General features: G+C 43.4%; 1 protein-coding gene across 2 annotated transcripts in view; it reads left to right on the forward strand.

Moving 5' to 3' along the window:
* LOC102370077 overlaps positions 1-6139 on the forward strand; it is a 12291-nt gene extending 6152 nt beyond the window's left edge. The window contains exons 2-3 of one of the 2 annotated variants that reach the window (XM_025207013.1): positions 4258-4352; positions 4525-4666. In XM_025207013.1, coding sequence (XP_025062798.1) covers positions 4258-4352; positions 4525-4537 — 108 coding nt within the window. In that variant the 3' untranslated portion in view covers positions 4538-4666. Of the gene's footprint in view, positions 1-4257 lie in introns of both variants that reach the window. The other variant, XM_025207012.1, reaches the window with a different exon arrangement.
* The last annotated feature ends 7526 nt before the right edge of the window (positions 6140-13665 follow it).

Raw genomic sequence — 13665 nt, forward strand, 5'->3', positions numbered from 1 at the left:
CCAACTTGCAGGGAATTTTGTGGCTTCAGTAAGTTGAATCTAGGAATTGCTCGTCATAAATGCTCTGCTAAGGGCTGAGACTGTCATGGGCAACCTGTTATAGTAGAGAAGATTGCCTTGTTTTAAGTGATGGAAGAGCAGTTTTTAAAAAGGCATCCTCCAGTTGATCATTATTTCTATTTTTTAACTTGTGAAACTGTTGGTATTGAGCATATGTATATTTAAAACATCAGTGTAAGAGCATTACATTGTTAAGTGAACCATCTTACGTTTTAAAGTGCAGTCTTATAAGGTATTGCTTAGTATTCTGCTCATTCCTGAACCATTCATCAAGAATTCTATTTCTGCCACTAGAAAGCAAACAAATGATGTGGTTAAAGAAAGGTAAGAAAATATGAAATATTCTAAAGTAAATCACTTTTCATAAACAATGTTTTATTTAGGTCGAATTAGTACCAATAGTGCGCTGCTGCTTTTAATTCGCATGTGCCTGCCAAAGCTATAAATGTATAGATAAAACCACAGCACCATGTGGCACAGGGATGCTTGTGTAAACTGTATTGGCACTTTATTCTTACCAAACACAAAAAACAGTAGAAAATTGACAGAGGTACTGATTTACTGATGTGGCTAGTAGCTAATGGCACTCATAGCCTCTACCTAGGTAATCATCGTACACCATAAGGAAGCTGTACAGACCCAGGCAAGAAACACCTGAGACATTTGTGGGAACTAATATTTCACAGAACTTGGCCTCTGGTAAGGGCTGTACTATCTGAAATGTCTTTCAGTGCATATTGCAGAAAAAGTGCTGCTTTTTTTTTTTTTTTTAGGGTTAGACTCTTACCTGCTCTAATATTTATTACCCAACTAGTGTGTGCATGTGGGCTGGGGGTGAAGGGGGTGCATTCCAGTGTTTTAATAAAAATAAATATTTTGACCGTATAAGCCTACCGGCGAGGCTTCCCTCCCCATCACCCCCTTTCTAACATGTCCTCCTCTAGTTTTTCTGTATTTTGGTAAATCATGAGAAATTAGCAAAAAATCTGCAGAGATGTCCATATCTGTTTTCTGTCATGAGAGTGTTTCTGTTTACCTCTTAGCCCAGGGATGGCAACTTGTGGGACACATGCCACAAGTGACAAGGGCCTGTCTGTGGCATGCATCAGACTGGAGGGGGGACAAGCAGCACAGTAGCAGTAAAGGCAGGGAGCAGAAAGCAAAGCAGCTTGTCTGGCAGGGAAAAGGGATCTGAGTGACACTTTGGGAGGGCGTGGGCCTAACTTGTGATATGTATGTCACACAGATTGGCCCCCACTGTCTTAGCCAATCAGATGTACCACCTAAGTGGTAAACCCATTCTGTTTGCTCTTTTCCCAAGATTGCTGCTTTGAGAGAGAACAAAAAAAAAAAAGTCCCAAACCTCACTGCATGGCTATCTCTTATAACTGTGAACTGAAAATGTATTTATGCTGTCAGACACTTGTGGGCAATCAGTTCTGTAGAAGTGGAAGCTAGAACCCAAACCTACCATACCAGCTTCTACGCTATTAGAGTTTTTTGATTGAGAGCTTTGGTAACTTAAAAGCTCATAGGAACTTTGTTTGACTTTATTTGGTTAAAATAGTTTTTTTCAAAGAGTGTTTTGAATATGGATTGTTTTTATGACATGACTCTTGCCGTTTTTGTCCTACAATATTTGAAAGAGCCTGGTTAAGCCTTTAGACCAAGTAACACTTTTAATCCATACTCCTTACTAAGTGTTAACATGATCAATTTTTTCAAGTTTACAGACTGAAATATATATATATATATATATTTTAATCTAAAGATGTATTTGATAGTTTCCCAATTAAAAAAAAATTGAAAAGATACAATTTTTGGCATGTTCATACTTCCCGATTGTCAATTTTTCTCACATTAAATGCAGGAGGAACGTTTGGCTGTTTGGCTATCCACCTTGTTTTCATACCCAAATGTCAGAAAAAGAAGTAAGAGAAAGTGATTGCTTGAATATCAGACTTTTAAATCCTTTTGTTCAATCCCTTTGTTTAATTTTTGGATTAGCATCTAGTTTTGGGTTGAGCCTGCATTACTTGTATGCTCAAATTGCCACTGACAACATCAGCAGAAGTTCAGGCTAAACATGTGATGTAGGACTAGGCCCTGTATGTTTCTGATGTCTGTGAAAGGGATAAATTTGATTTTAAATGGATTTGTTTTTAGGACATATCCCAAGGGACTTCTAGAAACTAAATCTGACCTTCCAATCCTGCTTATTCTGGTGGATTTCTTTTTTTTTTTTTTTATCACACTTTTCTATTTTATTTTTTTCTCCCTCTTCCTGTATGAAAGATCTATACAGATGGTGAATTGACTGTATAAAAGTAACACACTGAGAAACGTTTGTTTTAATCTTTTGATTATAGTAAGCTTGGGTATGTTATTGCCTACTGTACAAGAATTTGTTCAGACAGATTTTTTTTTTCCTCTCAAAAAAATTACCCTTTGAAAATTAATTAAATATAACTAATGCCTGATTATCGCCCTCAAAGTTAGTGGGAGCTTTATCACTGGCTTCCAGTACAGAATCAAGCCCCTAATGATGTGTAGCAGTCTAATTTTCAATGCTTGTACTTACAGCAAACCTGAATTTTTTTGGTTGCAACTTATCATACTTTATAGAAGTCTCTTCCCCACACAGCAATTCTAGTCAAATGCTTGACCATTATCCAAATTTTCTGGTACAACCTGTGAAGTGAAAATGTATGTTATTTTTCTAATAATATTGGTCAGGTACACCATATTAACATGTATATGTCACAAAAGAAAAGTTTACAACAACTTTTATATGAATTTTACAGTTTTATTGTAGAAAATGATTTTTTTTTTTTTACTTGGAGAGGAATTTCTGTAGTATGCGTGAATGTGTTCTAACTGAAGTGAAAACAGGCTTTTTAATGGTATACAGCACTAAATAAATTAAAGAAGCTGTTGATGAATTGTAATGCTGCTCACTTAAACCACAGGAGGGAATTAAACATCAGACTTCTGCATCACTCTCTTAAGAGCTGGTAGTGTGTGTGTGTGTGTGTGTGTGTGTGTTTCCAGATGAATTCAGATTTTTTTTTTTTAATTTTTTTTTTTGAGAGTGCAACTTTACTCCTATGGACTGTTACCGCAATTAATGTAATGTATTAAACCGAGTACGGAACAGTAATTTTGTGATGTTTACAATTAAACTTAAAAAGCCAATGGATGGTTTAATCAAGCTATTTAAAAAAAAAAAAAAGAAAAGAAAAAAGAAAGAAAATAAAACTTTAAAAGAAATTGCGTGTATTAATTTTCTTCTACCTGTATAGAGTCCAGAATAACTTACCATAAGTGTACATAAGCTCTTCAGCTTCTGGTATTTTCTCCTCCTTTCCACAAAATACACATCATTGCCAGTTGGTATAAAAGTAAAAGAAGCTCCTCTTCCCTCCAGATATATTTTAAAGTAGGGAGTGAATCTGTCTGTCTTACCTTTTTTGATTTAAAAAAAAAACCCAAAACATTATGCATGGTTTAGAAACCTGAATGTGTGTGTGTGTGGGGGGGGAGAATACAAACCAGTTACAAGACAGTGCGCTACTAATTGTACACACTTGGTGTCCAAATTCTGGGTTAGGTTTCATAACTAAAGCATAGTACAGCAGGTATTGTGTTACTTCATGTTTATACATTATAATATGTTTTTACTATTATGTGACAGCTGCTTGAGGTGCTTTAGGTTTGGACAAAATGTGATAAGTGTATTTTTCTGCAGGCAGGGGGGGAGGGGAGTGTGCGTGGTGGGGGGAGGTCAACCAGCTTGCCCCCTGCTGCATGTCCTGCCCCCACTTGTTTTTCCTTGCCCCCCAGCCTCAGGGGGGCCCCCCAACCTTCCTACCTTACCCCCCTCACAGCCTCTGCCACCCTTTGCCTTTGCCCTGCGCTAGTCTGGGCCATGGAGCATGGCTCCAGCCAAGCTAGTGCCAGTAGCAGCTGTGGACGAGATTGAATAAGGGGGCAAGCTTGAGTGAGGCATAGGCACGCTGCAGCCTGGGCCTGAGCTGGAGCCCCGCCCCCCCGCCCTGCTGCCTCATACTGTATTCCAAGATGAGGGGCTTTTCCTCCTTCATGTTAAATGGGGGGCAAATGGCTTGTCTTGGAATTGAGTAAATATAGTAGTTATTTTCTGAACATCACTCTTTTTATCGTTTCATATTTTCATAGATATCAAGGGCTGGAAGGGACCTTACAAGATCATCAGGTCCAGCCCCCCTGCACTTAGGCAGGAAAGACTGTTGGGGTCAGATGACTCCAGCAAGGTGGGCATCAAGATTTGTTTTTTTTAAGATCTCAGGGTGGGTGATTTGTATCATCTTTGGGGGTAGCCTGTTCCAGACCCTTGGCACTCGACTTGTGAAGAAGTTTATCCTTACGTCCAGTCTGAAGTGATCTTCAATCAGTTTGTGCCCATTGTTTCTTGTCTTTCCTTAGGGGGCCTTGGTAAACGGGTGCTCCCCCAGGCCCTGATGTATGTCCCTAATATACTTGTAGACTGCCACCAAGTCCCTTCTGAGTCTTCTCTTCTCCAGGCTGAACAGTATCAAGTCTTTCAGACTCTCCTCGTATGACCTGCTCTCCAGATCTCTAACAATGCATGTGGCCCTCCTTTGGACTCTCTCGAGCTGTTCCACATCCTTCCTCAAGTGCAGCGCCCAGAACTGGACACAAAACTCCTGCTCTACTTGGCCGTGGTGAGATCACAGCTGAAGGATGACATCCTTAACCTTGCTTGAGATGCCATGGTAGATGCATGCTAGTGTTTGATGTGCTCTGCCAGCTGTAACATTGTATTGGTGGCTCATGTTCATTCTGTGGCCTATCATGACACCCAGGTCTCGTTCAGTTGTGCTAGCACAAGTGTAGCACGGCTGAGCCTGTATGTATGTTGAGGATTATTTCTCCCCAGATGGAGCACTTTACATTGCTCCTTATTAAATGTCATCAGGTTGAGGTCTGTCCACCTTGCAAGGCTGTCCAGGTCGGCCTGTATTGCCAGCCTGTCCTTAAGCGTGACCATGCTCCCCCATAGTTTGGTGTCTGCAAACTTTGCCAGTTCGTTTTTAATACTAGAATCGAAATTGTTGATAAACATGTTGAAAAGCACTGGTCTGAGCACTAAACCCTGAGAGACGTCACTGGTCACCTTCCGCCATGTTGACTTGGTTCCATCTATCAGTACTCTCTTGGTCCTACCTCAGAGCTAGTTACCTAGCCACCGGACCGTAAAGTAGTCGAGGCCTCATTTTCCCAATTTTACCATGAGGACATCGTGGGAGACCTTCCTTTTTTACTTCTGAACTATTTATGTTGCCTTTCTACTGACCATTTCCCTCCAGGATCATAAAAACATAAACATTGTAGAGATGCACTGATACATCAGTCCTGTATCGTATCGGCACTGATACAAAGAAAACTGACAGTATCCGCAATTGGCTTTTTTTGGCTGACATGGCCAATAATGTTGCGGATAAATGCTCTGCGCATGCATGCAGCCACAGCACAGCACACAGGCAGCCAGAAGCACAGCATGGCAGCGTGGAGAGCAGCTGGGTCTGGTGGGTAAGTCTGTGAGGGCAGGGGTATGGGAGTTGCAGATTGAGGCCCTCGCAGTTAGGGAGGGAGTGGGGCAGGTAATGCACAGCTGGGGTGGAGGATGGGACAAAGCCACAAGTGGCTTGTCTGCAGGGGGGGGCTCCTGCCACTGTACTCACCATGGGAGGGCACTGGGGTGGGGCGTGGCCCTGGCTCTGCACCCAGGGTGAAGGCGAGGGCAGGCTGCCGCTGCGAGCTGGGGCCAGGGGTGGTGCTGGGCTCTTCCTGGCGGGGAGCTGTGTTGGGTTGTGCTTGGGGCAGGCGGTGCTGGGGAGGGCTATGGGGGGCGCTGCAGCCACCCCAAAATTCACTGTAGCCCCCCTGACCCCCCCCCAGCACCACCGCCACCCACCCCGGGAAGGGTTCTATCCCCAGTCACCAGCCTCCCACTAGGGTGTGGGTACCCCAGCTTCTGCCACATCCAGTCCTTCCACTGTCAAGTCACCATCCAGCTGGTGCAGGGGGGGTGGGGGGGTGGCATTTAAGATCGCCTTCTAGTGTCTCCCCAACCATATTTATTACACAGCAGGGGAAGTGAGGTGTTTCCAGGGCTGGGCACTGGGTCACCTCTGCCAGGAGTGCCCCTTCAGTTAGTCAAAGGAAAGGGGTGCTACCACCACTGGCACCCCTGGCACTCTAGCCCCAGCATCTAGCCCCCCCACAAGCTCAGGGAGCCCCATGTCAGAGCCACTGGTGGGGTTCCAAAATGGGAGGGGGTTGCAGGCAGGGGAGGGTGGCAAGGGGGGTGCATACCAGCAGCCACCACCCTACCACTGTTGCCACCCCCTCCTAGCCCCACACCTCTCCCAGCATCCTGGGATGACCCCATCCTGGGCCACCCCAAGGCTGAGTGGATGCTGGTCCCATATGGGTGCTGATCTGCCACCCAAGGCAAAGTAAAATGTAAGGCCCAGGAGCAGCTTGGGCCCTCAAACATGGAGTGGGGGGCTTCCACCACCTAAGAGGGGGGCTGATATTGCTGTCATTACTACCACCTCCCAAGCTGTGCCAGGACTCCCATCCCCAGAAAAAAAAATAGCTGTCATCACCATGGAGGAGGGTCCAGGGTGGGATGGCTGTCTTGAGGTAGGGGAGCCCGTGGAGGAGACCTCCAACTCTGCTGTTTGACCCAACTCTGATTGAAGCCATCCCTGCCACAGACTGTGGGCTCCATGGAGCCCACAGACCTCTTTGCCCCGGCAGTACCCAGGGAAGAGCTGCTGTTGAAGAGCATGTGATGCTCCGGGAAGAAGGTGCAGCTCGCCCTGGACCCTGGGGGAGGGGATTTCCACCAACTCTGCAACTTGGTGAGGGCTCTGGTGGGGGAAGGGAAGGGGCACAAGCAGAACAATGCCAAAAGCTACTATGGAGCCTGAAGCTTCCATGATGCCTTCTACACCTTCAGGAGGATGGTGGGATTGCTGATAGGCCCCACAGCCTGCATTGCCTCCTGTGAAAGCTCTGCCAAGCCTAATAACACCCCCTGCCAATGAGCTCCCTCACCATGATAACCCTCAATGTGTGTGGCTGCAGGATGGGTCTCCACAGGTACCAGGTACTCTCCTTCCTTTGGCGTGGGGTGGTACTCTGTGGTTCTCCTGTAGGAGAGCCACACCAGCCACCAGTTGGCTTTAGCAGCTGGAGTTGAGTAGGCAGCATAGGTAGTGGAAGGCCCAGGCTAACAGGGCTTAGCTCCCCCGAATATGGGGCAGTGGGTAGGGCCACAGGGTAGCCCAGGCTCTAGGCAGCTGCAGCGGCAGGGGTGGAGGGGTAGTGTAGGCTGCCTGCTGCATCTCCGGGTCTGGTTACAGTGACTCATCCTCAATCTGGTCAACATCTATGTCCCCATGTACGCCTTGGAGATGGCCTGCTTCTACTGGTAGGTGGCCACATATCTCAGGACCCTGAGCCCGCACGAGTGCCTGGTCCTTGGCAGGGACTTTAACATTACCTTTGAGGTACAGGACTGCACTGACAGGGAGTGGAGCCAGGACACCACAGGCATCCTCAGGGAGATCATCTCAGACTACCCCCTGGTGGATGTCTAACATCTACCTTCCTGATAATGCCATCACCTTCACCTTCACCTTTGCTTTCCACTCCCAGCTGGATCAAATCTACATGTCCATACTAAACACTGCTCAAGTCTACACCTCCATCACAAGGCCAGCCCTGTTCAGTGACCTCCACCTACTGTATGCTCAGGTCATACTGCAGCCCAAGTGTCTGGGGCTGGCCTACTGGCTGCTGGAGGATGTGGGCTTTGTGGCCACCTTCTTAGAGTTCTGCCTGGCCAGCCTTTCCCTTGGCCCAGAGATAGTGGTATGTGGGGAATGTGCACATCAGCCAGTACTGTTGCCCCTACACCCAACAGTGGAAGGTGGCTACAGAGTAGCTCAAAAGGGAAGTGCTGAAGCTGGAGAGACACCTAGCTACTGACCCAGATACCCGTACCTCTGCAGAGAGTGTCAGGAGAGGCAGGAAGAGCTCTGAACTCTGGATGACTGCTGTGCCTCTAACACATTCATCTGCTTGCATGTCCAGCTCCTTTGAGAGATGGACTGTGGCCCCTGCTTCTTCTATACCCTGGAGAAAAGGAGGAGTGCTATGAAGTACATCGCTTGCCTCCTGGCAGGTGATGGCACCCCCCTTACGGATCCAGGTGAGATGCAAGAAAGGGCGAGGGCTTCTACGCAGAACTCTTCTCCCTGGATTCAACCAATGCCAATGCCTGCCCGGTCCTGTGGGAGGGACAGCTGCCAGTCAGCATCTCTAAACATGCAGTTAGGAACAGCAAAAGAGGTCAAAAGTGAAGATAGAAACCACTTGACAAAGCATGTATTCAAAACAGAGTTTTGTAATTTTTTAATATTTTTGTGATAACCGGGTGAAAATTCAACCATTTTTGTCTAACATAATTCATTTTTAAACCTTATCTTCTCTAATCCTGTCTCTCTGAATTATAGATGTTAAGCCTTTCCCTGCATAGTTGAGTACTGTCCAGCCTCCAAACTCAACTGCTGGCAAGACTGTACCGCTTTGGGGGCAAAGTCATGTATAAGTAAAACATTGCCTAGCATTCATTTTATTTTTTGTATAAAAGCCTGTGGGTAGCATGGTGTCTACAAAGCACTAGAGGGAGCTCGTATTTGAGAGATGATCTTAAGCATCCAGAAATGTTTGCTGGTGGTTCACAAGTTATTCCCAATGAGATTAAACATTGAGTGCTTTTTCTTAAAAAAAAAAAAAAAAAAAAAAAAAAAAAAAAAAAAAAAATCATCAGGAAAGGGAGTTGAAAGTAATAATTTTACCTTTCCCCATAAGTCATAATGAAGACTTAAAACTGTTATTTACAGAACAAAATCTGATTTTAAGAAATTAAGTTCTTGCCTGCTCTGGAACTTTAGAGTTTTGATATCATGAGACCAAAAAGGGACTGATTTAAGATTGTGAAAAGGTCTGGGTCTTTTTTTTTTTTTTTTTTTAAACAAGAGTCCATTAAGCACTTTAAAATGCCATGTTTGTCAGAGCTTAAATACTTCAGCTCTTCATTTAAGTAGTCACAGAGGAAAACATCTGAAACAATTTGCAGCCGAAATGCAGTTTCTTCTAGTGAAAGGTATCCCCTGACAGTCCATAGCATAGGAGCAATATTGGATTCCTTGGTGATGCTGGATCAAGTACTGAGAGTAACACCTCTTATTATCTTAAGTAGACCAAGAGATTCCAGCCCATACTAGCAGGCAATAACCTGGCCTAATTTGTATTCATGGCTTCAGCGCCTCTCGGATGGATTACAGAAGACTTATCATGAAGCCTGCAGTACTTTGGAAACCCCAGGTTGCAAAGAGTGCTGCAGTGCATCTTCCCAGATCAGGTTCTCTTAAGCACAAAAAACCTGTCTTCTCCTTTTTACAGTGGCTACCCTTACATTTTAAATCAATTTCACGGTGTTGGTCTTTGTCTTCAAGGAATTCCTTTGTTAAGGGCCTAGGGTAGGTAGAAGACTGCCTAAAGCTCTCAGGTAAAGTCTATAACCAACAGCTTTGCTTATTTTGAATAACGAAATCCTCTACAGACAGAGTAAAGCTTGGCTGTATATGAACTTGAGACCTTCCTCAAGCACTAAACCTAGACTGTAGAAGCTGAGGACCAGCACACATCATGTTCTGTTCCATCTGGTTCTTTTCTTTTCCCTAACCTTGCCTGACAAATACATAGCAACATGTATATTTAAAACATCCACAAAGACAACAAAGCAAGATACTTTGCTGTATATGCTTTTCTCCCTGGGGAGAGGATATAAAAACAAGCTTGACAGATGTTAGTTAAGCTAATAAAAGGCATTCAGATACTGCAGTGATGAGTATGGCATATAAAGCTAAGTAGAACAGAGTTCCCAATCAACATCTGAAATCTAAAAATCCTATAGTAAAACTAGGTAAGAGTATTTTTGATGTTTTGGGTATTTCTAAGCTGAGTAAACAAGCAGAGAAAAAAAATCCAGTTTGTTTTGTGTATATTTTAAAGCGGGATTACTTTTAACTGAATTTTAAATATCATTTGCTTGTGGCCTCTAATAAGAAGGATAAAGTTGAGGTCTTATTGCCAACATGTATAGTATTCCTATAATGGTTTTATTTATTGCCTTGCCTGTTAAAAGGATTCCTATTGGCAAGGGAGAGAAAAAAATCTGACAGTCAAATGGTTGCCTGAGAAAAAGGCTAAAGTGACTGAAAACGAAAAACTCTCTTGAGAATTTGCTCTCATATTGGGCCAGATGGTAGAGACTTGACATTACTCTAAGAAGCAATTACTCACAAAAGCAGTCTCCTTGAGGTCAATGACATTGCTTGTGTGAGTAACTGCTCGCCCAAGTGAAGGGTTTATTATCTGTCCCCTTAGAAATTAAAAAAATCTGCCCTGGAGCAGCAGATCTAAAGGGACATCTTTAGTGGGACATTAACCTAATATCCCCCTTTTGCCCTTTGCTTGTCTACCCTTTGAATCCTGTACGCACACTGGTGACAGACAAGTATCAGAAATACCCTGCTTAGTTACTTGCTCAAGGGCTAAAGCAGCAATAATCTATTTTTTCCTCTTTGCTCATGCTAAGGATTTCCTTGTGTAAAAGAAACAAGTTGTGAACATTGCTTATTTTAGGCCACCCAAAAAGTGTTACTACTGTTGGATAATGTTCAATCTGAAATGGCAACCAGAGTAAAATTTTCTTGATGCATAGCCCTATCAATGAGATGATTTGGAATTCTCAGATATATGTATATTCAACATTTAAAATATGTAGGCTTTTATGGTGCTATTTAACATTTTCCTAAAGGCTTGCATGCTGTGTATCTTGAGGCACTCTTAATTTTGAGTCAGGGTTCTAAATAATTAACACAGCATCAGACTGAAAATGGGACGTTACATCAAGTACATTTGCTTGTCTGTCTGAGATTCTTCTCTGGCTCTTGAAAGGAAGACCTAATCAAAGCAGATGGATAAAGATCACATGTATAGTGTGCGCCAACCTCCTTTCATCTTGCATTGTCCTCCTGCCCTCTGCACATATGCAGACCATAGCAGCCTTCAGGTCCTTCAGTCTAGTGTCTGGGTGCTCTCTGCTATACGTTGGTCAATACAAAGCTTTCTGATGTATTTTGCTGCCACGGCTTGCAATGAACACTTCCCCATGCTTCCCTTTGGTGCTTAGTCATTTGTTTGTTGTTGGTAGCTGCACCTTCTGATCACTTTCTCCTGTTGGCTAAAGCACTTATACATGTCAGCAACTTCCCAGCTTGTAGGAGTTTTCATTTCAAGATACGTTTTTATGGGCTTGTTGTCAAGCTAGTTTTGGCATTGATTCAGTTTAAAACTCATATTAATGTCTTTTGCTATGGTATCCAGAAGATACTGTAGCCAGCTCTCAATGGGCCTCTTAAAGCTGTTTTTTCCCCCCGTATAGGAAATGTTTTAGGTTCGTTATTTCCATATGGCAGAGTGGAGAGAGAAATAAATAATACACACAGTTTCCAATTGCACTTTGTTCACATATTGCTACTGGTACTATAATGAAAAATGTTTTATCAGTTAATAAATTTCTGACAAGCTTTTTAAAGCCTCTTCCTACAGCTGCAGATCTGTCAAGGAAAAAGTTTAAGTTCTCTTCCTAGCAGATATTTCAGCTTTGGCAAAAAATTATACGCACACACACACACAGGCAGTCTTCAGACTTATGACACAATTGTTTCCTGAAAACTGCATCTTAGGTCGAAATGTCATAACTCAGAACTAGTTTTTCCATAGTGTTACGAATGGGGGATTGGTTCCTTTACAATGGTCATTACTGTGTGCATCTGGTAAGTGGTGGAAGGGAAGGGGAAGAGAAGGGGTGTAGCCCCCCACAGTGAGGGATGGTCTGGGGCTGTTGCAAGTGCTGCCCAGACAGGGCTGGGCGGGTGCGGGGAGGGGGTGCTGCTCCTCTGGCAGCTCGACCTGCGGTTCCTCTCACTGCTCCCGCTGCTAGTCCAGGAGGGCATGGTGGGGCACATGCCCCTGGATCTGCATGGGATGGGGCGGGCTGTGCTTTGGGCAGGCAGCAGGGGCTATGGTGAATTTTTGGGTGCCTATATATATATTTAAAGGACAGCTTATCCTTTTTTTTTCAATCCAGCAGTTAGAAAGTTTGCAAGGTAAAAAATACTTCTCCCCAGGAAAAGAGGCATTTGATTTTTAATACTGCTGGCATCAACTTTGCTTTAAAAGGGATATCATTTGTGATGCTGGCAGAAAGGAATCCTAAAATAAGAAACCAGTTTAGGCTTCCTTTAGAGCAAGTTAAATTTAAAAGAAATCTTAATTTAATGTGTTACGAATGTTTACCTGGTGATTACAAATCTATGTTCTTATTGCTTTAATACAGTTTAGCAATCCCGTAAATAAGGTCTCTTGTGGCATTCAATGTGGTTTTTTAAACCCTCATCTGAACTTATAACTAGGGCTTAATTATAATGCTGAGCCATTTCCATGTTGTTAATACAGTTACTATAGATTGAATGTATTATAAATTTGTATACTTATTTCCTTCTCTTCCTCTTCAATATGATCTGATACCTTGTCCAGCAAAACAAACAAACAAACAAAATTGACTATGTTGTCAGTTTAGACTAGGGGTATAAAAATGGTTTGGCCCCCTTCGGTTGGATCTAGATTGCAGAGCTTTTTGGAACTGGATCCAAAGCCACCTTCAGCGGCAGGTGAGCAGTGTTAGGAAACCACAGGGCTTAATGCAGCTGTCATGGCCCCCTCGCAATGATATACATCCCTAACAAAGCTCTGTACTCCAGATTTTGGCAGGGGGTCCTACCTCCCCCACACCAGCCCCTGAATTCCCAGCCCTTCAAAGAGCCCTATGACTGGATAACACAGCTCTTCAGCATGCATCTGTCCCATGGACTGAATAACTACCACCCTTTCTTTAGACTAATGGATCATTTTGTTAGGAAAGTGGGGTGAGGAGAAACTTGAATTATAGAGCGAACACAGGTACACCAAAAAGATTTTCTTTGATTTACAAGGTACCTTCTCAGAGAGTTCAGATGAAAAGATTCTTTTCTGTGGGAGAAGGTGAGGATTGGGGTGGGGTATGAAAAGGCAGAAGTGTTTTTACAGGTTTTGCAGGAATGGAAATATTTCTAATTACAAGTTTTATTAATGAAAAGTTACTTTTGCTTGCTTATTTTTCTCAAAACAATGTCTTATTTCTCCTACTCGCTCTCTTTTTTTAATACACATGATCCTAGTCCAGGAAGACTAGAAGGTTAAATGGATAACATGATTGATTTATTTATTAAGTCCCAGGGGAAGAGGTCTCAAAAACTATTTCAAAGGGGTGAAATGTACACAGTCACTTCACATAAAGTTTTAGAAATATTAGGATCTATCAGTTTTTAAGTAAATGTCAGTAGCATTAAAACAATG

The sequence above is a fragment of the Alligator sinensis genome, unplaced genomic scaffold, assembly GCF_000455745.1.
Source record: "Alligator sinensis unplaced genomic scaffold, ASM45574v1 scaffold330_1, whole genome shotgun sequence".
Classification (NCBI taxonomy): Eukaryota; Metazoa; Chordata; order Crocodylia; family Alligatoridae; genus Alligator; species Alligator sinensis.